The 24,301-nt window shown below is 44.5% G+C and overlaps 1 protein-coding gene across 2 annotated transcripts in view; it reads left to right on the top strand.

The window, feature by feature from the left end:
- The first annotated feature begins 2,249 nt into the window (after nucleotides 1-2,249).
- CMTM4 (CKLF like MARVEL transmembrane domain containing 4) overlaps nucleotides 2,250-24,301 on the top strand; it is an 84,610-nt gene continuing 62,558 nt past the window's right edge. Inside the window, exon 1 of one of the 2 annotated variants that reach the window (XM_033942462.1) lies at nucleotides 2,250-2,843. In XM_033942462.1, coding sequence (XP_033798353.1) covers nucleotides 2,655-2,843 — 189 coding nt within the window. In that variant the 5' untranslated portion in view covers nucleotides 2,250-2,654. The remainder of the gene's footprint in view (nucleotides 2,844-24,301) is intronic. The other variant, XM_033942461.1, reaches the window with a different exon arrangement.

Raw genomic sequence — 24,301 nt, 5'->3', positions numbered from 1 at the left:
TACCAATATCTCACAGATCATCGGGTCTCCTAAGGCTGCAGTATCAGTAGCGCCGGTGGATGGCTAGGAGACTCAGGCTCTGAACAAGCTATTCGTGGCCTGCCTGCCAGGGTTTACTTCTGCTGAGTCATTAGTGACATCATCAATGACATGGCAGAGGAAAGGCCCCAGGGGTGCAGGCCACAAGCAGTCTGTTCAAAGCCTGCAGCTATAGAAGGCCCTGCAGATATGTCAGGCTGCACTAGAGGTGAGGGCTTTTCACTGAATCAATGAGTCCGATTTGGGGGGGGGGGGGGGGGAGGGAAATGATCGATTAACCAAAGTGAATCGGGCAACACTACTATCCATTCCTACTCCAGCTGCAATCGCTTTCCCACACTTTTTCTGACTTCAGCTGCAATTTTTCCTTGACTTAATCACCCTTATTTCTCTGAAACTCCTGTTACTTCCATCTTCCCTTATACCCTATATTGCCTATTAATATATTGTAATGTATATTGTGTTGGCACTGTTGGTGGCGTACTACAACATAATGTGTATTGTTATTTGAATATGTTGCCTATTTCCTGTGTGCTGCCTGCCCTGGAGAAGAAAAGAGAGAAGTACCTATCCCCAGGCCTGAGGAGAGGGAGGTGCAGCTCAAGGGCCTTTGAAGCTCAAGGGGGCCCAATGAAGCCCAAGAAACATCACGAAAACTGAAATGTGTCATCTCGAGAAGAAGACTTCCTTACAAACTAAGACAAAGAACGGTGCGAGAACTTTTGCATGCAAGATTGCGAAAGCAATAGAAGGCTGTGACAATGATGAAATACGTGAGAGACATAATATGGTGCATTCAAATTCAATGAACAAAAACTTGTGAAAGTGACTACTGATGAGTGTTCTCATGGGTTCATTCCTAGCTTCAAACTTATTGTGTGGATTATTCCTCCTTGCTTTCTCACTGAATCCCAGGAGGAAGAAGAACACGGGACAGGAGCCACGCTGATTCATTGTGGACTGCAAAGACTTTACAGGATAGCGAAGGAAGAAATAATTTTACAGGTAAAGTTCCCTGTAAATGCTATAATTGTAGCATAAGGGACCCACTGACATTGCGTGCCTTTTTGTCTACTTTATTGAGAGATTAGAGACTATAAATGACTTGTTGAATGGCAGAAAGACAATAGCAATATTGACCTAACTTTAGAACCACTAACAAAATTCTCAACAGCAATACGGCAAATTTCTATGTTCTATATTTCATTTCAGGTACTGGCCTTAAACATGTCATCTCAAAAATATTTGTACCGGAGCACGGATTTTCTCTTGGTGGCCTTGCCTATCCCATAGGGAGACCAGGGGAGCAATGTCATACCCGATTGGGGGGAGGTAGAAGTAGGGTTTCCATATGCTTGGCAAAACCTGGACATTGCCTCTTTTAGAGGACTGTCCAGGCATCTGGCTGTTTTTTGTTTTTTTAATTGTTCTGGCTGGGTTTGACTTACAAGGAATCTGGTAGTTCTTCCTCTCTTATCTCCTTGGCTGCAATTGGGGTTTTTTTTCGGTGGGGGGCTGCCTGAGAAACCGCCTCTCTGCATATCCCACCTCTGCGGAAACAGGAAGTCACTGTAGATAGGCGGTTTTCTGGGCAGGCCAATGGCAGCGGGCTCATGTTGCTGAGCTGCCAACTTCCCAAAGAAACTAGAATTGCAATGTCCAGGAGGTAAGAGCGGAAGAGTCCACCACCTTCTTTATAAGCCAGCCCTGCCAACCTAGCTCCTGGGGCTGGGTGAGGGTTAAAGTCCTGTATTCTCTTCTTTTTTTCTCCAGGTAAAAAATATGGTAACCCTAGGGAGAGGTAAAAGAGGAAAGAAGGAAGTCCAGTGAGACGGGGAGAGAAAGATGGCAGACCAAGCTGTGAGGGAGGGAAGCAGGAGAGTGAATCTAAAGCTGTGTGTCTTCACAAATATGGAAACCCTATGTGCATCGTCTTCTAATCTATATTACTACGGGTTGACTTGAGACTCCCTGAACAAACGCCCGTTTAGGCTACAGGCAGAGTACTTTGGCTGTAGTAATTGCTGTACATGTGAAGAAACTTGATACATTTGCCTCAGGCGACTCCACCCACGGCACATGGGCATGCAGCTCGTTGCTACGCGGTGAGCTTTTATGCGCAACCGTAGGCCGGCGGGGCAAAATGGGCGGGGCTATTCTGCAGCCGGAGAAGCGACTCCACCTTAGTACCTTAAATCGGGCAAAGGGAGAGGATTGAAAAAAAAAAAGGGGGGGGGGTGGAAAAAAGATCCGGTGAGGAGGCCGCGGATGGCTCTGCGCCTTCGTGTTCGGCCGTACCTGTGGCTGACGTCATCCGCCGGGGGCGGGCGAGAGCGTGTGGACGCGGCGGCGGGATGAAGGCGGGGAGCAGCGGCAGGGGTTTCCCCGCTCCTCTCGCTGCCGTCCCGGCTCAAAGCCGTTGATTGGCCGCCTGCTCCTGTCTCCCTGTTGCCGAGAAGCGGCGCTCCTGCCGGGCTGGGCCCTGCTTTTGCCTCGCTGGGGGCTGCGGAAGGGCCGGGCCGATGCCCTTCGCCTGTCGCCTGTGAGGCTCGGTGGGGGCTCCGTCTCCTGTAAGTGTTTCCTGGGCTCTGCGCTTCCTGGTTCCTTCTCCCAAAATGAGGGGTAACAACGAGGACTTGGACGGCTTCGACGGGGAAGCGTCCAGCACGTCCATGATCTCGGGAGCCAGCAGCCCGTATCAACCCACCACCGAGCCGGTGATGCAGCGCCGCGCGCTGGGAGGCTACAGGTGCGACCTAGACTACCTGCGCTCGGTCCTCGGCGTCCTCAAAGTTACCCAAGTGGTAGGTATAGAAAGCGGGTGATCTGGCGGGGGAGGGGGCTGCAGTATGCCAGAACCTCTTGCTTTATCTCTCTCCTTTCCAGCTCCCTCGCTATTCTAAGTTACATAAGAACAGCCATACTGGATCAGACCAGTGGTCCACCTAGCCCCAGTATCCTGTTTCCACAGTGCCTAATCCAGGTCACAAGTACCTGGCAGAATCCCAAATAGTAGGAACAATCCTTGCTACCTATTCAGAGCAAGCAGTGACTTCCCCCCTGTCTGTCTCAATAGCAGACTTTTCCTCCAGGAACTTGTTAAAACCTTTCTAAAATCCAGCTATGCTAACCACTGCAACCACCTCTGGCAATAAAGTTCCAGAGCTTAAGTATGCTTTGAATTAAATAATAAAAAAATATATATATATATCCTATTTGTTTAAAAGTATTCCAGTGTAATTTCATTGAGTGCTATATTTGGTCGGTTAGCTCAAGGTTTTGTTTTTGGGTTTAAGAATTCTTTACTTGTCTATAGCTGGATCAAATAAAAATATTTGCTCTTTTCACTCTTTGAGAAATGGTTATATAATTTGGTTTGTCTAATTGCATCAGAGGTGCTTAAAAGTATTTTTTCTAAAGTCCAGTCTGGTATGGTCGGAAAAAACCCAGGCTCTTTGTGTAAAGGATATTGCATAAAATAGCATCTGTGGTTATCTTTTATGTTTAAGGCAAGCTAGTACAGTTATGTTTTATGTTTCTATTTGCAAGCTAGTACAGTTCTTTCATTCTTTTTTGGTTTAAGGGCAGAGTTATATTATGGCTTTTTGGCTGCACTTCTCTAATTATATAGGATGGTAGATTCATGATACCTTATTTCTATAGAATTATGCCTATAATTTCTATAATTGTGTGCTTCTTTGTTAAAAGTTGTCATAAGACATTTTCTTTTTTGTAAAACCATAATTTTTAAAACAACTTATGGGAAACACAGTAGGTTTGAATATAGTATAACTGCAGATATAAGAAAATGTTCTTGTACTTAAAAACACAACTTATTTGGGAGCAGGGTTTTCAGCAGGCCTTAGAGATCACATCAACGCATGTTTATCACGTTTTGTTTTCTTGGCTTTAGGCTGTATCTGCTGTAACTGTCAACAGCTTATATTATTGCATTTGGATTTTTTTTTTATATAATTGCATTTCTAAACTTGTGACCCCCATAATTGCAGCTAGTAAACTATGTGCCACCCCTTCTCTCTCTCCTTGCAGAATAATGACAGCACCTATGGAGAGTCTAACTAGGTCATGACCCCAAATGTGAAATTTGCAGGTCCTGATCCACAGTTCAGAAAACTGTAACCACAAGGCCACTCCTACTGGTTAGACCTCTTGTTTTACAGGCTGCTTGTACAATTGCTATCCATTATTTAAGAATGGTATTTTTTTCTTCAGCATTTTTTAAATTACAAAGATTGGATAGACAAATCACCACCCTGTTATCTTCAACTACAAACTACAACACCTTCAAGAGAGATACTAAAACCATACTCTTCAAAAAACACATATAACCTATCCCAATCCCTATCCTAATCCCAACCCAACATCCAACACTCTCTATACCCTTAGTACTCTCTAATATTCTTCTATTTACCTAATGTTATCTAAAACCACATAATTCACCCCATTCTTATCTCCTAAAGACTTCTATTTCCAGTTGGTAACTCTTTACCCAATGTTTTTTTTTAAATTTTTATTACCTTAAAAAATTTTATATCATCGTTTATTTTATTCTTTCAAATTTTGAATGTAATTCTTGTTTTTAGTTTGAATGTAATCCGCCTTGAACCGCAAGGTAATGGCCGAATAGAAATCACTAATGTAATGTATATTGTACACCTGAGCTGATTTAATCAGCTGTTTGTTCTTTTTTTGTAAACATCAGTACTTATTTTTCAGAATGGAACCTTTGTAAATTTGAAGCTGTAACTGTTTTTTGTTTTTTTTTCAAGAACTTTGATCTCATGGGATCAAGTTTTCTTGATTTGTGAACATTTTGGTTTCAGTTTGTTCCTGTGTTTGTTCTGGTCTTTTTATTTCAGTCAATTAAAACATTCTGTAGTACTGGTTAAAAAAAAAAGCATTTTGGAAGTAGTGGCAAGGTATTCTGTTTTTTTCTGAGTCAAATGTAGCAAGGGAATATATATTCTTGTTTAAAGCTCCTTACTTCTTACTGCTGCAAAGACTTAAAAAAAAAAAAAAAGAGGCCCCAGACAATCATATACAGTAATATTTTATGTATAACAATGTTTAGCTGGTTTTATAAGCTGTTAAAATTGCCAAAACACTCAGTCTGAGCTGCATTTGTGAGCTAGCTTGTATAGCTTTCAAATTGTGAGGGAGTAGCAAAAGCCAAATGTGATTATATGACATTATAGTAATACTTTGGCTTAACTTCTCATTTGTGGTGTGTTCTACATCTGCATAATTTGTTTGTAGTAAGAACTGAAAATAACTTAAAATAAATATGGGACAGACATATAATTAGAATCTAATTTTAACAATTAATTAGCAAATTTCAACTGGAAAGAAAATGGTAGAGCATCTTTCTGCAGTAACAAGAAGATAAAAAGCATTTAAAAATAAGCTTTTTGTGCTTTCTTAAACAGTTGTTTCTTAGCAACCTTGTTGAACAAAGAATCGGTACCCTTTCAGGGGAAAATATTGTTTTTCTCGTATTTAAAATAAATTGAATTCTCCAAGGACAAGTAGGCATATTCTCACATGTGAGTGACATCATCCATGGAACCTGGTATGAGCATTGCCAAGTGCACTGTCACTTGAAACCTTTAGGCAGTGCCCATACCATGCACGAGCCAGTGCCACCTTACAAAGCGTTGGTTCACGGGACCATCGGTTCTTAATTTTCTGCAGAAATAAACTGAGTCTTCAGTTTTTCCTCAGTGCGTCAAACTTCAAGGTTCTTTTTTTTTTTTTTTTAACATTTACCTTGAATTTGATTCAGATCAGTCAATTGTTTTGGGGGGTTTTGCCTTCAGGCTACTTTAGGCCTTTTTTACCCCAAGGAGCGCTAATATTTCTTGGTATACTTTTTACTTGAGTTCTAAGGGCCATAGAGCTCTATGGGCCGACTTTGAATCAGCCGTTTTCCCTCCGTATAAAATAAAGTGTTGAGCAGCTCTAAGAAATGTACTTGATGTAATTGGACCATTTCAGGCTCTGATCCCTCTAACCGTTGTGTTCAGTTTGTAGGTCCTGTCTATTGGGACATTCACTGTGCTCTCTGTCTCCATATGCAAAAGAGGACAATAAAAGCCTGACAACTTCAGTGTGAAAACCTTTTGGTTTGGCATTGACATTGAGCATATCAGGAGATTCGGGACCCAACGCACAGCCTGCATCGACACAGCATGTTTCGACACCAAGTAGGAAGTGTTGACCTTCGGACTGTCTTCATAGATGGGACTCGATGTCATATTCTTCCATGCCTCATCCATCAGAGGAGGCATCATGTAATAAAGCTAAGAAACACAAACATTCCTCTCCTGCTAGGCATGGCATAGCGTCATCACAAACATCTGCCTCCTCAGTGCATAGTAAGCGTCGACGCACTGTGGACCGCTGTCCATCGCTGCAGATCATGTCTCCACTCAGGCATGCCTTTGACATCTGTCTTAATGCCCAGATAACATGCATTGCAGGCTGCTTCTGTGTCATTACTTCTTCTGGTGCAGATGCCTACTCTCAAGGAAGAGATCTGGGCTATGCTCAAACAAGAGCCTTCAGGGATACTGCAGATACAGCCTTTGCACAGACTTTAAAGGTGTCTATACCTGCTTCAGCCAGGGTTGACAGAGACCCATTTACCACATGCATCATCATCAGCAGATGTTATCTCCTGGGTCAGAGCATCGACCCCTGCCTTGACGCTCCTCCTCCGCAGGAGGTCCAACACGGCCTTCTGTTTGATAAATTTAATAAGTTGATTTGTATTGAAAAAGTTCCGATACCGCAAGGTCATATTCCTCCTGCATATGTGATGCTAGAATCAATTTACCCTCCACCAAGAATTGGCCCAAAGTAACTATCCCCCCTATCTCCCATGTTCTATATCTAGAGTCAATATGTCCAGTGATGAACTACTCTGCCTCTAGCACTGGTGTTTGGCTAAAGTAAACCCTCCCAGGAAACAAGTGGTCCCTGAAAGGGGACTACAGGCATATCAGCATTCCCAATAAGGGGTTAACATGGGAGGCAATAGCTCGGATCTGACTCAAGGAAAGCCACGGAAGATGGCGCAGGGACCCCCCCCCCCCAAAAAAAAAAACCCAACAAAACAAGCCTCCATTTGGACCCATGTCTTCTGTACTTCCTTCTGCCAAGCAATCAAATATCTAAGCTGTGCAGCCAAATAATAATAAAATTGGGGAACTGCCATCCCACCCCGATCCCTCAGCTGAAATAATATGGCTCTCCAAACCCGTGGGGGCCTGTGTCTCCAAATAAAGGAGAATGCTTTATAATGTAGGGCCGCAAAAAATGATTTAGGTAAGAGAATAGGCAAGGCTGAAAAAAAGAGAAATTTAGGCAAAACCATCATTTTGAGAACATGCACTCTAGTGAGCCAAGATATGGGCAGTCGCTCTCACCTATCCAAGTCCTCGTGAAATTGTTAAAGGAAGGATGGAAATTCTCATTATATAAAGATTGCAAGTCAGCTATGAGGCGAATCCCCAGATAATGTATGGAGTGCGCGTCCACCAAAAGGGGTATAGCTCCTGTAGTTTTTTCTTCTCATACAGTGCAATGGTTAGATTAAGAATCTCTGACTTAGACATATTGACCCGAAACCCGGACACCCTACCATACTGCTGTAGAGCAGACACAACCCCCTGTAAATATTCCAGGGCGGCTCAGCATAAGAAGGATATAGTCCACAAAAAGGAGTATCTTGTGCTCGACCCCACCATTAGGGATTCCCATAATACTCTCACTATCTCAAATAGTCTGGGCAAAAGGTTCTATTGCCAGAGCAAAAAGAAGGGGCAATAAGGTGCACCCCTGTCTTGTGCCCCTGGCCAACTCAAACTCCGCACAACACTTCCCATTTATTTTAAACACGGCTAGAGGTTTCGTATATAACACCTTTGTCTAAGCCAAAAACTGACTTGCAATCCCCAACGTCCGGAACATGAAAGGCCAAGAGTCCCGGGCGAAGGCCTTTTCTGTGTTCACCCCCAAGATCAAAGCAAGCACCTTATGTGCCCTTGCCGAGTAAACTAATGGAGAGCCCTTCTAATGTTATCATAGGTTTGCCTACCATGAATGAAACCCGCCTGATCATCTTTCACCAATTTACCCATTACACCCTGCAATCGCTGAGCAAGGACACCAGTGAATATTTTATAATCAGTCCCAAGCAGGGAGATGGGACGATAAGAAGGACACTAAGTGGGGTCCTTGCCAGGTTTTAGTATCAATGTGACTCCCGCTAAGCACCAAGACCAGGACGACACATCCTCCTCCTTTATACTATTAAACTGTTCTGTCAAGGGTCATACCAGCAGTGAGCTAAAAGTTTTGTAAAATCTATTAGTGAATCTATCTAATCCAGGGGCCTTTCCCAGGGGGGTGGGCCTTAATTACTTTCCGTGTTTAATCCTCTTCTATCGGTCTAAATAACCACTCAGCCTCCTCCCCAGTCAAACAAGGAAGGTCCACTTGACATAAATAAGCCTCAATTTTGCCCTCAGGAACAGGAGACTCCACTGTATAAAGTTTGGTATAATACTGTGTAAGGATTTCCCCTATCTGTCCAGAGGATTGATAATCAACTCTGTCTGGTCCCTGAACCTGAGAGATATGATTTTGCAAACGTTTCTGCTTAAGCTTATGAGCTAGCAAACGCCCCACCCGATTGCCTGTCTTAAAAAATTCTTGCAAGACCTGAAATTCACCTCGAATACGGTTAATTTTGTGCAACACCTCTGTGCTGTCCCCTCCTTCCTTATGTGCTTATGTTGTGACTCCAGGGTAGCAAGTTGCTGTTTAAGACTCTTGGATTTCATGGGACATTCCTTCCTGCTAAAGGCCCTCATTACGCATTTCAGCCCCTCCCAGAATTAACTGGAGAAATCTCTGTATCACCATGAAGTTGTATATATTTCTTAAGATTCTCCATCAATTGTTGGACATTAACCAGATCCAATAGGAGCCCATCATCAAAACGCCAAAACCTCCTGCCATGTTTACCTAACCTACTGCCTAGAGAGAACCAAACCAGGGCATGATCTGACCAGGATCAGAGTCTCCACCCTCGCATCCTGGACCTGCAGTAGACTATCCGTCTACACTTCCCAATAGTCAGTCGTAGAGTGGTATTTATGTACTTCTGAGAAATAGGAATAACCTCTCTCAGTCAGATGTAGATGTCGCCATGGGTCCTGCAGACCCTATGCTGCAACAAATCCATCAAATTTCTTTCTATCCTGATTCCCATAATGAGACGACCCCCCCCCCCACTCCCGAATTATCAAGAGTCAGATCCACTGTTAAAATCCCCCCTCTTCCAAGTATCAAATGGCCTTCCACCTTTTGTTGCAGTAGGGCCCCAAGATCAGAGAAAAAAGTTCCTGGTACACATTCGGAGTTTAGATGTTAACACAAGTGAATAACCTCCTGTTTAGAGAATGATACGGTGGCCATTACCTGCAGCTAGCCGCAACAGTGGCAAAAAATAAAAAGGTTGCGTAGGTACGGGAAGAAGGCCATTCACCGCCCCGTAGAGCGGTGAATGGCCCTGTCTCCGCAGTTAAGGGAGGGAGCGCGCACGGTCACCGATCGCGTGGCCAACAGTCTCCTCCCTCCTTACTACCGATTGCTGCTACCGTCTGTCCGGGCATCTCCCTCCCTTCACCTTACCTTCGTGGCGATTTCAATTTTGTTTCTACAAGCAGCTGGAGCCTTGGAGTCGAGTGTGGTTGCCAGAAAGGTCTCTAACACAACTTCCGGTTGCATCAGAGGAGACTTTTCCAGCAGCCACACGCAACTTCAAGACTCCGGCTGCTTATGAAAACAAAATTGAAATCGCCACGAAGGTAGGGAGGAAGATACCTGGATGGCGAGAGGGACGGGGCTGCTGGACTACACGAAGGGGGAGATGGGGGTGGAGAGGAGAAGATGCTGAAGGGAACTGGGGAAGAGAGAGGGGAGAAGATGCTGAAGGGAACTGGGGAAGAGAGAGATGCCAGACTATGGGGGGGAGCGGAGGGAAGAAGATGGGTGCCAGACCAATGGGAGGGGGGAGGGAGAGAGAAGGCAGACAGAGGATGGAACGAATTTAATGAGGAGAAGATGAGGAAAGTAGAAACCAGACAACAAAGGTAGAAAAAAAATTTCTTTTTTTTTTTTTGCTTTAGGATAAAGTAGTATATTAGTTGTATTGATAAACATTTATAAACAAAGCCATACCAGCTGAACATCTTTCTCTAGTTCAGCAGCGAGAACTTTGATTTATAAAATGACAGTTGTACAGAATATTGTTTCTTTTTATACTTTAATAAAATAAGTTCAGTATAAAACTATTTGAGACTAGTGTGGATGGGATCAGATGGTTTGTGGGGTGGGGGCGGGGACCGAACTCGTGGGGATGGGACAGTGACAGGGCAGAGACGGGATCAAATATTTTCCCCGTGTCATTCTCTACTTCTGTTTTAAAGAAACTTTCAGAATCAGATATCTCCCATGAAACATAGAAACATAGAAACAATAGACGGCAGATAAGGGCCCACGGCCCATCTAGTCTGCCCACCTTAATGTACCTCCCCTACCTTTGCCCTGTGAATAGATCTCATGTGCCGATCCCATTTGGCCTTAAAATCAGGCACGCTGCTGGCCTCAATCACCTGTAGTGGAAGACTATTCCAGCGATCAACCACTCTTTCAGTGAAAAAGAATTTCCTGGTGTCACCTCGTAGTTTCCCGCCTCTGATTTTCAATGGATGCCCTCTTGTTGTCGTGGGACCCTTGAAAAAGAAGATATCTTCCTCCGCCTCGATGCGGCCCGTAAGATACTTGAACGTCTCGATCATGTCCCCCCTCTCTCTGCGCTCCTCGAGCGAGTATAGCTGTAATTTGTCAAGCCGTTTTTCGTATGGTAGATCCTTGAGTCCCGAGACCATCCGGGTGGCCATTCTTTGCACCGACTCCAGTCTCAGCACATCCTTGCGATAATGCGGCCTCCAGAATTGCACACAGTATTCCAGGTGGGGCCTCACCATGGATCTATACAATGGCATAATGACTTCCGCCTTACGACTGACGAAACCCCTTCGTATGCAGCCCATGATTTGTCTTGCCTTGGACGAAGCCTGCTCCACTTGATTGGCAGACTTCATGTCCTCACTGACGATTACCCCCAAGTCTCGTTCTGCTACTGTTTTTGCTAGGATCTCGCCATTAAGGGTATAAGACTTGCATGGATTCTGGCTGCCCAGGTGCATAACTTTGCATTTTTTGGCATTGAAGTTGAGTTGCCATGTCCTAGACCATCGCTCCAGTAGGAGTAGGTCGTGCATCATGTTGTCGGGCACTGAATCTTCGTCTGTTGTGCATTTGCCCACTACATTACTCAGTTTGGCGTCATCGGCGAATAATGTTATTTTACCTCGAAGCCCTTCTGCCAAGTCTCTTATAAAGATGTTGAATAGGATTGGGCCCAAGACTGAGCCCTGTGGTACTCCACTAATCACCTCCGTCATTTCGGAGGGGGTGCCGTTCACCACCACCCTTTGGAGCCTACCTCCAAGCCAGCTCCCAACCCATTTCGTCAATGTGTTACCTAATCCTATAGAACTCATCTTGCTCAGTAACCTGTGGTGTGGTACGCTATCGAATGCTTTGCTAAAGTCCAGGTACACGATGTCCAGGGACTCCCCAATATCCAGCTTCCCCGTTACCCAGTCAAAGAAGCTGATCAGGTTGGATTGGCAGGATCTCCCCTTAGTAAATCCATGTTGTCGGGGATCCCGTAGATTCTCCTCATCCAGGATCTTATCTAATTGGTGTTTGATTAGAGTTTCCATTAGTTTGCTCACTATCGATGTTAGACTCACTGGTCTGTAGTTTGCTGTCTCCATCTTTGAGCCTTTCTTGTGGAGTGGAATGACGTTAGCCGTCCTCCAGTCCAACGGGACGCTGCCTGTACTAAGGGAGAGGTTGAAGAGCGCGGACAGTGGCTCCGCCAAGACATCACTCAGCTCCCTAAGCACCCTGGGGTGCAGGTTGTCCGGCCCCATTGCTTTGTTAACCTTGAGCTTTGACAGCTCACCGTAGACACTGCTGGGCATAAACTCAAAGTTACTAAACGGGTCAACTGAGCCAACCCTTGTCTGTAGCTGAGGGCCGAGCCCTGGCGCTTCTCGGGTGAAGACTGAGCAGAAGTATTCATTTAATAGTTGGGCTTTTTCCGAATCCTTTTCCACATAGTCTCCGTCTGGTTTCCTAAGACGTACAATCCCGCCTGAGTTTTTTCTTCTATCACTGATATACCTGAAGAAGGATTTATCTCCCTTCTGGATGTTCTTTGCTAGAGACTCCTCCATGAGGAATTTAGCCTCCCTGACTGCTGTTTTGACGGCTTTTGATTTGGCCAGGTAGTCTGCTCTAGAGTCCTGCTTCCCTGATTGTTTGTAAGAGATGAATGCTTTTTTCTTCTCCTTGATCAGGTCTGAGATCTCCGCAGTAAACCACTGTGGCTTATTGTTCCTTCGCCGTTTACTTACTGATTTTACATAGCGGTTTGTTGCTTCTTGTATGGTTGCTTTCAAAGTTGACCACATGTCTTCCATGTTATCGGTTTCTTCTTGGCTTTGTAGCGCCTGGTGAACGAAGTCTCCCATTTCTTTGAAATTTGTGTCCTTGAATTTGAGGACTTTGGTTAGTGTAGTAGATTTAGTGAAACCTTTCCTGATATTGAACCATACCATGTTGTGGTCACTGGAGGCCAATGTGTCGCCCACCGAGACCTCTGTGACACTTTCTCCATTGGTAAGTATCAGGTCCAGTATTGCCTGATCCCTTATCGGTTCCAACACCAGTTGCCTGAGGCTTGCTCCTTTCATAGAGTTTAATAGCCTCCTGCTGCTGCCGGAAGCAGAGGTAAGTGTAACCCAATCCACATCAGGCATGTTGAAGTCACCTAGCAATACTGTGTCCCCACGCAAGGTGATATTTTCTATATCTTCGATTATTTCCATATCCAGGTCATCCTGTTGTCTTGGGGGTCTGTAAATTACGCCAAGATACAAGCATTTGTCCTTCCCATGGCCAAATTAACCCAAAGGGATTCCCCAGTATACTGGACATCTGAGATTCTCGTGACCTTAATGTCATCTTTAGTATATAATGCTACACCCCCTCCCTTCCTACCCTCTCTGTCCCGGCGAAGCAAGTTGTAACCCGGTATGACCATGTCCCACCCGTGGGAGTCTGTGAGCCAGGTTTTGGATATCGCCACCACATCCAGGTCGGCATTCCTTATTTCTGTTTCCAATTCCAGGATCTTGTTTCCTAAACTGTGTGCGTTGACGTACATAGCCCTCCATGTTATATTTTTGTTATGTCTCAGTGGGGATATTCCTGTTTGAGCTATTTGAACACCTTTAGCATTGTTTGTGTTATTTGTGCTTTCCTGAGGCTCAGAACCACAATGTGTACTCCCCATATACCCAGAACTACAGTGTGTACTCCCCCTAGACCCGGAATTACAATGTGACCCATAAATATGATGTGACCCTACTCCCGACTCAAAAGTGTGTGCACTCACCCCTGACCCAGAATTTCGGTGTCTACTTTCCTCAGCCTCATAAATGTATTGGCATTTTAGTTCGCCTGGTATGTTGTTTGTGCCTGTACCCTCCCCCGACTTACCTAGTTTAAAGCCCTGTGGAGTAGGCGGGCTAGGCGGTGTCCAAGGACATTCTTCCCTCTTCTGGTTAGGTGTAGCCCGTCGTGTCCCTGTAGTCCTTGCAATGCTTCTCCATGGTGCAGAAACCCGAAGTTCATCTCCTTGCACCATCCTCGCAGCCAGTCGTTCGCCCTTTGTATTCGATCCTCTCTGGCTCTGCCCTTGCCCCTCACTGGGAGAATCGAGGAGAAGACTACCTGCGCATCCATCCTCCTCAGCTTCTCCCCCAGGGCCCTGAAGTCTTCAGGTATGCTGTCCGGGCTGCTCCTTGCGGTGTCGTTGGTTCCGACGTGGATTAGAACCATGCTTATCCTTCGTGTATTTCAGGGGAAAGATGACACGCCATGAAAATTCCCACCCCATTCTTTTTTCCAGGATAGGTATCAGAAGCTAAGAAAATATGAGGATAATTTTTATGATGAACTAAATATTCATATGATCTTTTTAAATGCGCACCTGAATAAATTCCACCCCAACTCGAAGACGCTCTGCTTTTCAAACCCTGTACATTAAGAGTTATCCATCGAATCTTTTCATAATCCATAACCCCATCCAATTAGCTACAACCCTTGTAGTCCTCCCATACATAAAGGCCTCCATCAAGCACATGTATCCAACCACTCGATCTACACAGTACCTCCCCCCCACCTCCCTTCCCCTCCACCCCCCCGCTGGAGCATCCAACTTCTGTATCAAAAAAAGAAAACCCCTCTACAAATCCCTCCTCCCTCTCCAATCTCATACCATGTAGGACCATACTCTGACCACAATGTGCCAGTCTATCCCCCCACACACACATTTGAGGCCACAGTGACCTTTGCAGAAGGGTGTCGCTCATATCTTTCAGCTCCTCCTCTTCAGTTTTTCCTTTTGCTAGCAAACTATGAAGGTGTGTTTTGATCTGCTGTGTAATGTCACTCCATATGGATTCACTACATTTATGTCTCATTATGCTTTTTCATCAGGTACGCATGTTTGACTCCAGTCATGGTACATGGGCTTGACGTGCCACTGGGGCTTGTGCACATCTGAGAAGCTGAAAGCTATGCCGTCGGTAGTTTCACTACCATCAGGGCCTCCCAAGGCGGACAGGTTTCAGCAGAGATGTCAGACTAACGATGTACCACCCATCTGGGCAGCAGCAGATGTGCAGTGTTGGAGGTGAAGGATCACATTTGATGCGACAGTGGTGACACCATTGAATTTATACTGCACAGAAGAAAGGCCCAGCCATCTACTTCTGTATTCTGCCAAGAAAACTTGATGATGAGACATAAAGAATTGACATATAGTGCTGGAAGATGGCCCCCTAGGTCAGAATTCACTCGCCATACTACTAGGGAAGATCTGACTGTCTCTCAGAGTACACCCAGTGTTTATGAAGCTGACGGATCAAAGCCGCCAGGGCATCCTGACGCTGATGTTGTGGACAGAAAATGGAGATCAGAAGCTGTAAAGATATTATCAACATAGGAACATGGAATATACGAAGCATGAATCAAGGAAAACTGGATATTATTATAGATCAAATAGGGATCAGTGAACTCAAGTGGAAAGGGCCATTTTCAATCAAATGAGCATTGGATCTGCTGCTCTGGTCATGAAACACATAGGAAAAAAATGGCGTGGCATTCATCCTCAACAACAAGTTTTCAAAGATGGTACTAAAGTACAATGTTATCAATGATAGTCATGTCAATCTGTCTCAAGGGAAAGCTGATCATTGTCATCTAAATCCAAGTATATGCTTGTTCAACCTCTACAATAAAACCATCTTCAGAAAAGCAAATTTAGATGAGCGTGTCTGTTTGAAAGTTGGTGGCTGAAATATAAACAACCTGTGCTATGCAGATGATATAACGCTCGTCACTAGCAGCAAAGAAGACATGCTGTAGCTACTGAGAAAAGTCAAAGCTGAAAGTCATAACATGGGATTAGAACTGAGCATAAACATGATGAAGATCATGAACCCGGAAAATGATGACGATTTTGAGCTTGAAGGCGGTAGAATAGAAGCTGTAAAGGATTTCTTTCTTCTGGGCTCTTTTGTAAACAAAGAAGCAACTACCATGTTTCCCCGAAAATAAGATGAATTCTTATAATAATTTGTGCTCCAATAAACACACTAAGGCTTATTTTCGGTGAACATCTTTTTTTTTTTTTTTTTCCATGTACAACATTCACTTCTCCATTCCAATTCTTCCTCTTTCCTTTCTCCCTCACCCCCCCATGTGCAGCATCTTCGCCTTTTAGCCATCCCCTTGTGCAGTAGCTCCTCAGGCCTCCAAAAACAGTGACAGCACTCTGAATGGGCTGCTTCACATACTTCCCCACTGGGGTTGGGTCTTCCCTCTGCAGCATCTTTCTAACCCTCTTTCCCATCCCTCTATGCAGTGGAACCCCACTGACCCTCCCACCGTGAGTCTGACACCTCCACTCCAAAGCTTCCAAAACAGCAGTGGCGGCAGTGCTCTGAATGGGCTGCTTCGCTGCCTTCCCTGCTGGGGCCTTCTTTCTTTTGCATCACTGATGACATCATCCATCACACAGCGGAGGGAAGCCACGTGGCAAAGGGAAAGCCCCAGTGGGGAAGGCAGTGAAGCAGCCTGTTCAGAGCACTGCCGCCGCTGCTGTTTTAGAGGCTTTGGCGTGAAGGTATGTCAGGCTCACGGTGAGAGGGTTGGTGGGATTCCGCTGCACAGATGGATGAGAGGGAAAGACGCTGCAAAGGAAAGACCTGGTGGGTAAGGCTGTGAAACAGCCCATTCAGAGCACTGCCACTGTTTCTGGAGGCCTTCGAGCTGCTGCACAAGAGATGGGTGAGAGACAAGGAAAGATGTTGCACATGGTGGGGGGGGGAGAGAAAGTAAAGAGGAAGAATTGGGGTGGAGGAGAGGAAGGGGGGAGAGAAAGTAAAGAGGAAGGATTGGGGTGGAGGAGAGGAAGGGAGAGATGATTGGCAAATCAGATAGCACTAGTGTCAGGAATGGAGTTGGGGTGGCTTTGGGGGTCGATCTTAACTAGGGCTTATATTAGGGACATCTCATTAGGAGCATCTTTAAAAATCATGCTAGGTCTTATTTTTGGGGAAACACGGTAGCAGGGAGGAAATCCGCTCAGATTAGCACTTGGTCACTCTTCAGTGAAGGCTCTCAACAAAGTATTCAAAGACAAGGAGGTAACACTCCAAACTTATCCCTGCACTCAGTGGTCAGTTATGGATGCGAAAGCTGGGCACTACGGAAACGAGACAGAAAGAAGATTGACTCATTTGAGTTTTGGTGCTAGAGAAGGATTTTAGGCATGCTGTGGAGTGCCAGAAGAACTAACAAATCGATTCTGGAAGAGATCAAACCGATTATGTCACTCGAAGCCCAAATGATGAAGTTACGACTGTCTTATTTTGGTCACACCATTAGAGAGAGAGCACTGGAAAATGACATCATGTTTGGGATGATCGAAGGAATCTGGTGAAGAGGGTGACCTGCAATCAAATGACTGGACAAATTGAAAACGACTGTGGGGGACCTTTTCCAGACTAGCACAAAGCAGATTTCTTTTTAGATCCGCAGTTCTTTTGAATTCATATCTTATGTTTCCATATAATCTGCAATACCGTACTATATAAACAATTTTTTCACATATTTTCTATTACCTTTGACTTGTATGTTTTAATTGGTTTTGATCAGTCATTTTAGTATATAAAACCATGCAATCTGTAGTAAGGACTGTTTATAATCTTTCTCCATATCTTTTTATTATTTATGATTTGTATGTTTTAATTGGCTTGTATTAATCAATTTATTGTGTAACATCACTCTGTTATACTGTTTATATCATGAGTACAGGTAAACAGTTCACATTATCACACCTTATTTTCTTGATTGTTTTGCCCATATGGAATTAGTTTGCTGTGCTCTCCACCCATATCACAATTTTGTACTGTTCTCTTTGTTTTAGCGTTCTTTATTTTTAAAGTTGTGTGGATTTGCCTCAGTGTGTGCTGGCCTTCTTGGTCTGCCTTTTCACACCGTGGGCTACTGTTAACACTACATCACAACTTTCTCACACTTTATAGTTCCGTGACGGTTTTATTTTGACCTATGCGTTTTTGCTATTGTGGCTCTGTTTTGCCATACCACATAGCACATTGTTAATATCATTGTCTGCTAACTTATTTTTTTTCAATCATAACAGTCTCATGTTGCTTTTTCTATGCTACAGCATTTGCAAGATTTCCATGTGCTTCTTTTGGGTGAGTTCCTCTGTTTTGTTTCTCCTTTTTCCTCAGAGTTCATAATTTACAGTGAGCCTTGATTTACTTGGCCCACTTATAGTTTCTCAACTTTTTTTTGACACCCTTTTTTTTTTTTTTTTTTTTAAAAAGATGTCTGATTTCCGTTAGTGGTTTTACAGCTTTGTTGCTTTAATATAATGATAGTGTAATTTTCTTTTTTGTCCACATAGAGAGTTTTAGTTTCCTGTACGTTCACTATAGGTGTTCTTAGGATTTTGGTTCCCATACAGTCCCTCTCATGTGCATTTTTCTGTCATTCTCCTCCACATATTTTTAGCTACTTAGCCACTTGCAATTTATTTTAAGTCATACCATTTTCAAGTAGTTTTAATGATGACATTGTTTTTATATTAAGCAGTTTCAATGGTTTAATTTATTACATTTTGTCATTTAGATCTGGTTTTCTTTTTATTTTACATTTCATTGATATTTTAAAGTTTTATTATTGGAATTCATTTTACATTCTTACTCAGGCCACCATTATTATAATCCAGTATATACTGATTTTCTTTTATTGTTTAGCATATTGGCATGATCACTCTTCAACAGCTCCATTGGGTTTTTTGCATGTTTATGTAAAATCTGTTGTTGATTTTTATTATTTTTCACTTTTAACATACTTATTTTCAGCCTCTTCACTTTCCCACCTATTCACACCTTCTCTTTGTCTCGCAGCTTTCTATCATATTTTCATCAAATTTCTCATACATATTTTTTACATCCATATACATACTTATAGGACCTCCAATGAAGGCTTTCTTAAACGAAACACGCACTGTCTCTGGTCCGCATCTTATAATTACTGTGGTTTAATGTCCCTACATCGTTTGCATCGCTTAGTTTGAGATGGTTGTTTTTGTTGCATTTTCTATGTATGGTCTTTGTTTTATGCATCAGTAAACTTTCACATCAAGGACACAGTGGGTTTTTTTTGTTTTGGTTTGATCTGCTGAACTACATTTTATTATTTTCAGGTATTCATGTCCTCCATTTTCTGCATTATTGGTTGGGTTATATTTGTTTTATGTATTTTTTTTGAAGAGTAGGGTTTTTGTTTCTTTTTTGAAGGTTTTGTAGTCTGTGGTTGAATTCAGCAGGTTGGTGAGTTGTCGGTCCAGTTTCGCTGCTCTGGTGGCCAGAGGTTGTCATACATTTTTCTTCTTTTTACATTTTTGGTTGGTGGGTGTGCGAATATTGTGTTGACAAAGAGCGGCTATGTTACATGGGGTGCGGGAAAAAGGGGTGGGAGCTTTGGGCTCAGCCTCCTTAGAGACCTCCAGGGTGGGAGAATTCCAAAAAGTTAGTCAAAGGGATGAGATCCCATTCAGAAGCCACAAGTCATGAGGGTGTGAAACGCAAACTCATTGAAGTGGCGGCGGTCTAGAAACCCCAATCAGAGGTCCTGCAGGGGTCCTTGGGGCTACCTGTTGAGGGATTTTTAGATTTGGTCAGTTTTATGTTGAGGGCCTATTTCACAGGCTTGGGGAGTATTGCATTGACTGTGAGCGCACTAGAACAGGGAGTTCCTTTCCATGACGGCTTCACCATGGAACAAACCATTTCCAAACATCAGTGACCAGTCATTGCAGGAGTGGGAGGACTGGAAGGTCTGTTTCCATACCTTTATTATCCCAAGGTTCAGCTGCATCCTTGGATGTCTAGGGTCCTTCTCCAGGGCTGGAGGTCAAAAGGAGGTTGTAGTTGCTCTCGGTAAGGGTGGTGATCTCTCTGGGTGCCATCCTTTCAATCTGCAACAATTTCACATGTTATTTCAGACACACCCTGTGAAGTGAAGTTGGACCCTCTGCAGCCCTCCACCTACCAGTGGTAGTCATGAACGGCATGAACACTCAAGACTACCTTCTTTTCAGCACATCAGGACATCACCTCGGTAGTCGGTGACTAATGGGAATCCCCTGAAGGCTCCCTAAGGGTACCAAGAGCTATGTCCAGCCTTTACCCTAAGGCTCTATAAATTCAGCAGCTGTTTTCTCAGTTGAAGGTGGATTCCGAGGTAGCTTTGGGAATCAAAGTGGCAGTGGCTGCCTCCTGTGTGGCACGTTGAGGTGCAATCCTGCAGAGATGGAGGACGTCTCTCCCTACTTGATTATGGAAGGAGTGGACTATGTGGTGGGTTCTTCTTATGATAACATGAGGGTCATGAGCAAGGTATCGGCATACGTTGTTTCTGCCCAGCAGATACTCTGGATCAGGCAGTGAATGGGCAATTCAGCCTCCAAGGCTGCTCTAAGCATATTACCTTTTAAAGGGCAGATGCTTTTAGGCAAAGGCTTGGACGACCTGATAACCAGCATGGTGATTCGTTGACCCAAATCTCTTCTAGATAGCAGAACTTGATGTTCCGCCGAGGGCGACAGGCACTTTTTGTTCTGCTTGGAGATCTTGCTTGGTCTTCTTCAGTTTCTCTTCCCAAAGACCTTTCTAAGGGTCCAGATTAGAGAATGACACGGTGGCTGTTAACCGCGGTAAGCCATGGGTGACTGCGGGTAACCCACCAAAACGATGAGGGGGAAAACAGTGTTCACCGCGGCTACAGGAACAAGACCATTCACTGCCCCGTGGAGTGGTGAATGGCCTTGTCTCCGCAGTTAAGGGAGGGAACGCGTACGGTCACCAATCATGCTTCCTCTCTCCTTACTGATAGCTGCCGCCGCCCAAACATCTCCCTCCCTCCTTACGGATCGCCGCTGCCTGAGCATCTCCCTCCCTGCCCCTTACCTTCGCGGCAGGCAATTTCTCTAAATGTGCTTCCTACGAGCAACCAGAGCATTGAAAATCGCATGTGGCTGCTGTAAAGGTCATCTCTGACACACCCAGAAGTTGCATCGGAGGCGACCTTTCCTACAGCCACACGCAATTTCAGCACTCCGGCTTCTGGTAGGAAGCACATTTAGAAATTGCCTGCCACGAAGGTAAGGGGCAGGGAGGGAGAAAGAGAGGAAAGGTGGGGTGGAGAAGAACAGACACTGAAGGGAACTGGGAAAGGTGGGGTGGGGAGGAACAGACGCTGAAGGGAACTGGGAAAGGTGGGGTGGGGAGGAACAGACGCTGAAGGGAACTGGGAAAGGTGGAGTGGGGAGGAACAGACGCTGAAGGGAACTAGGAAAGGTGGGGTGGGGAGAAACAGATGCTGAAGGGAACTGGGAAAGATGGGGTGGAGAGGAACAGACGCTGAAGGGAAATGGGGAAGAGAGAGATTCCAGACTGGGGGATGCAGAGGGAAGAAGATGGGTGCCAGACCAATTGGGGGTGGGGTGTGGAGGGAGAGATGGAAGGGAGAGGCACAGTAACAGAGCATATGGAAGAGACAGAGAAGGCAGACAGTGGATGGAAGGAAATGAATGAGGAGAAGAGGAAAGCAGAAACCAGACAACAAGGCCCGGATTCTGTAAAGTGCGTCCCGATTTTAGGCATCTATAGGCATCCTACAGCTGTCTAATCCAGTGATTCCCAACCCTGTCCTGGAGGAACACCAGGCCAATCAGGTTTTCAGGCTAGCCCTAATGAATAAGCATGAGAGAGATTTGCATATGATGGAAGTGATAGGCATGCAAATTTGCTTCATGCATATTCATTAGGGCTAGCCTGAAAACCCAATTGGCCTGGTGTTCCTCCAGGACAGGGTTGGGAACCACTGGTCTAATCAGCCAATCGGGACGCACGTGTGTTTTAAAAAAATGCTCCCGAGGTAGGCCGCCAATATTGAAGGCGCCTCCAGGAGACTAGGGAGAACCGCTAGACCGCCTAAGCTTGCCTAAGGGCCTTAGGCAAACCTAGGCGGCCCTATGCATCTCCTTAGTAGAGGGAGAGACGCTTACAATGTACATTGTAAGTAGATGTGGCCGCTATACTTATCGGGGCAAGGGATATCCCTGCCATGATAAGTATAGCGGCCGCAGCTGCCTATCTTTCCCCCCCACCCCGATTGCTGACAGGAGGGTGCCCAACCCCTCCTGCCAGAAGGTTGCCCACCCAACACCCCTATCGCCGGCAGGAGGATGCCCCCCTTCGGACCCACCTGCCTAATGCCCCCCTACGCTAACACCGCCCCCCGCATTAACACCCTCCCCCCGATGACCCCTCTAAACTTCCACCTCCAACTAACCTCTAAATTGTTGGCCAGCCAGGTCTTGCTGCCATCCGGCCCGCCTCATCGAAATGAGGCGGGCCCGCCCCTTCCCAGCCCATCCCCACTAAGCCTAAGGCTTGATGTATTAATATAAAAACTGTCGTGTTGCTTCAGGTTCCATTTAAACAAAATATATTAGACAAAAATAAGAAGCCAGTGTGCCATTTTTTTGCAATAATAAGGAAAATCGGAAAGGGGAACTTTCTTTCTTTCTTTTTTCCCCCCCTCCCCCCTATCACTGTAAATCAGTTTCTAAAAGACTCCAAAAAGTGCGCAGAAACTATCTTCGCTTCCTCTCTCACCAACCCGCCAAATTCTTGAACTTTGGGGAAGATTATTGTGGGGGGATGTCTAAGTTGCCAGGTCAATTTTCTGCTCTTTTTTTCTCCTGTATACTTTGTACACTGCTTTGATTTATAGAAGGCAGTATATTAAATGACAAATTTATTTGGCAAGGTTTATAAAAAGGTATTACCTTGTGTTTGCTTTTATTTATTAATCTTTATTTTTGTATATGAATGAATTAGAAATTCAGATGATTCTTTCAGAAAAGCCTTGTCCTTTTGCCTATTAATATACCACCTCTCCTTCAATAAAGAGAAAAAGCCTTTGGAAAAGCGCCTTCCTTTTTACAATTGGTAGGGAGATAGAAGAATGGGGATGGGGCAGTTTTTGATGTGAAAGATTGGGTGACACTGATACTTTGAGTGGCAAAGACTACGTACCCCAAACTTGATATATCATTCCTAAGAAGTGATCCAAGTGTTCACCCAAACTGTTCTAAATTTAAAATATCTTCCAGGAAAGAATATGCAAGCAAATCTGCTTGCCATGAGCGAGGAAAAGAAAAATGACTACTCCCTCACTTCTGAACACATGCAGCTTAATCTGGGCAAGCATTATTATATAAAAGCTATTTTTTCATAGTTCATAATCGTATCTGCTGATTTCCATGGAGAAATTCTTAGTGGGAGCAGTGGCTTGTTACTAAGCTGTTAGTAGGCCCAAATGATTTTGGAAAATTTCCAAAGAAGAAGAAATTGTGAAGATTATGTGGACTAGGTCATATGAACTTCAAGATTCAGCTTCAGAGTAAATGAATGCGCTTAGCCTACAAAAGAAAATCTCTTGAGGAAGGGGAAGGATTTGCTAGGAATATTCAAGTAGAACGAATATTAACTGGAATTTTTGTGATCAGATTAGAGCTCACTCAGTTCAATGGCTGGCAAAAGAGCATCTATCTGACTAGAATTAATATAATTTTTTTTATTTTGTTTACATTGGTGTATATATTCCATTCATGTGTACCAGAAATAAACTTTTCCAATATTGCAGTCTTCTTTATATATTCAGAATTATTTAGCAGCTCTGCTATTGCATAACGATAGTTTAGCTTGGAAAATATAAACTTCTTGGTAGGGATGACTTTTACTGAATTTCTGTGGGTATTTTTCCACTTGGAAAAATGCTGACCATTCTGTGGTTTCTCTGAAAGCATATGCAATTATGTCATTCAGCCGGAGCACACGGTACTTCTGCATTTTTAGATACACTTGGAAACTGTAGGTTTTTTCCCTTGTATTTTATGGGATAACTTTTTCATATATTGTCCCTTGGAACTAAAAAATATAAGTACCATTCTTCTAAATTAAGCTCAATTTAACTGGTTGGAAGTAGAGAGCTGCACGGGAACGGGGATGATGGGAATCCCACGGGACCCACGGGTTCCCCCTTCGGGTCGCGGGGATCCTGTGGGGACGCCCCCTAGGGTCGCGGGGATCCCGTGGGGACGCCTCCTAGGGTTGCGGGGATCCTGCGGGGTTGAAGCAAGTCGAGCCGCGAGGCTCGTCTTCTTTCTCTTACCTGCTCTGCTGCAGCACACAGCCGACCGGAAGTCTTTACCGATGTCAGCGCTGACGTCGGAGGGAGGGAGGGCTTTGCTTAACTCTCGATATCAGAAAGGAAGGAAGTCTTCCCCAATATCAGGAAGGCTGTGCTCCCCACCTGAAGAGATCCCCTGAATTTGTAAAGCCTATTCCAGGAAGCTCAC

The sequence above is a fragment of the Geotrypetes seraphini genome, chromosome 4 (assembly GCF_902459505.1).
Source record: "Geotrypetes seraphini chromosome 4, aGeoSer1.1, whole genome shotgun sequence".
Lineage (NCBI taxonomy): Eukaryota > Metazoa > Chordata > Amphibia > Gymnophiona > Dermophiidae > Geotrypetes > Geotrypetes seraphini.
This window is presented reverse-complemented; position numbering and strand designations above follow the sequence as displayed.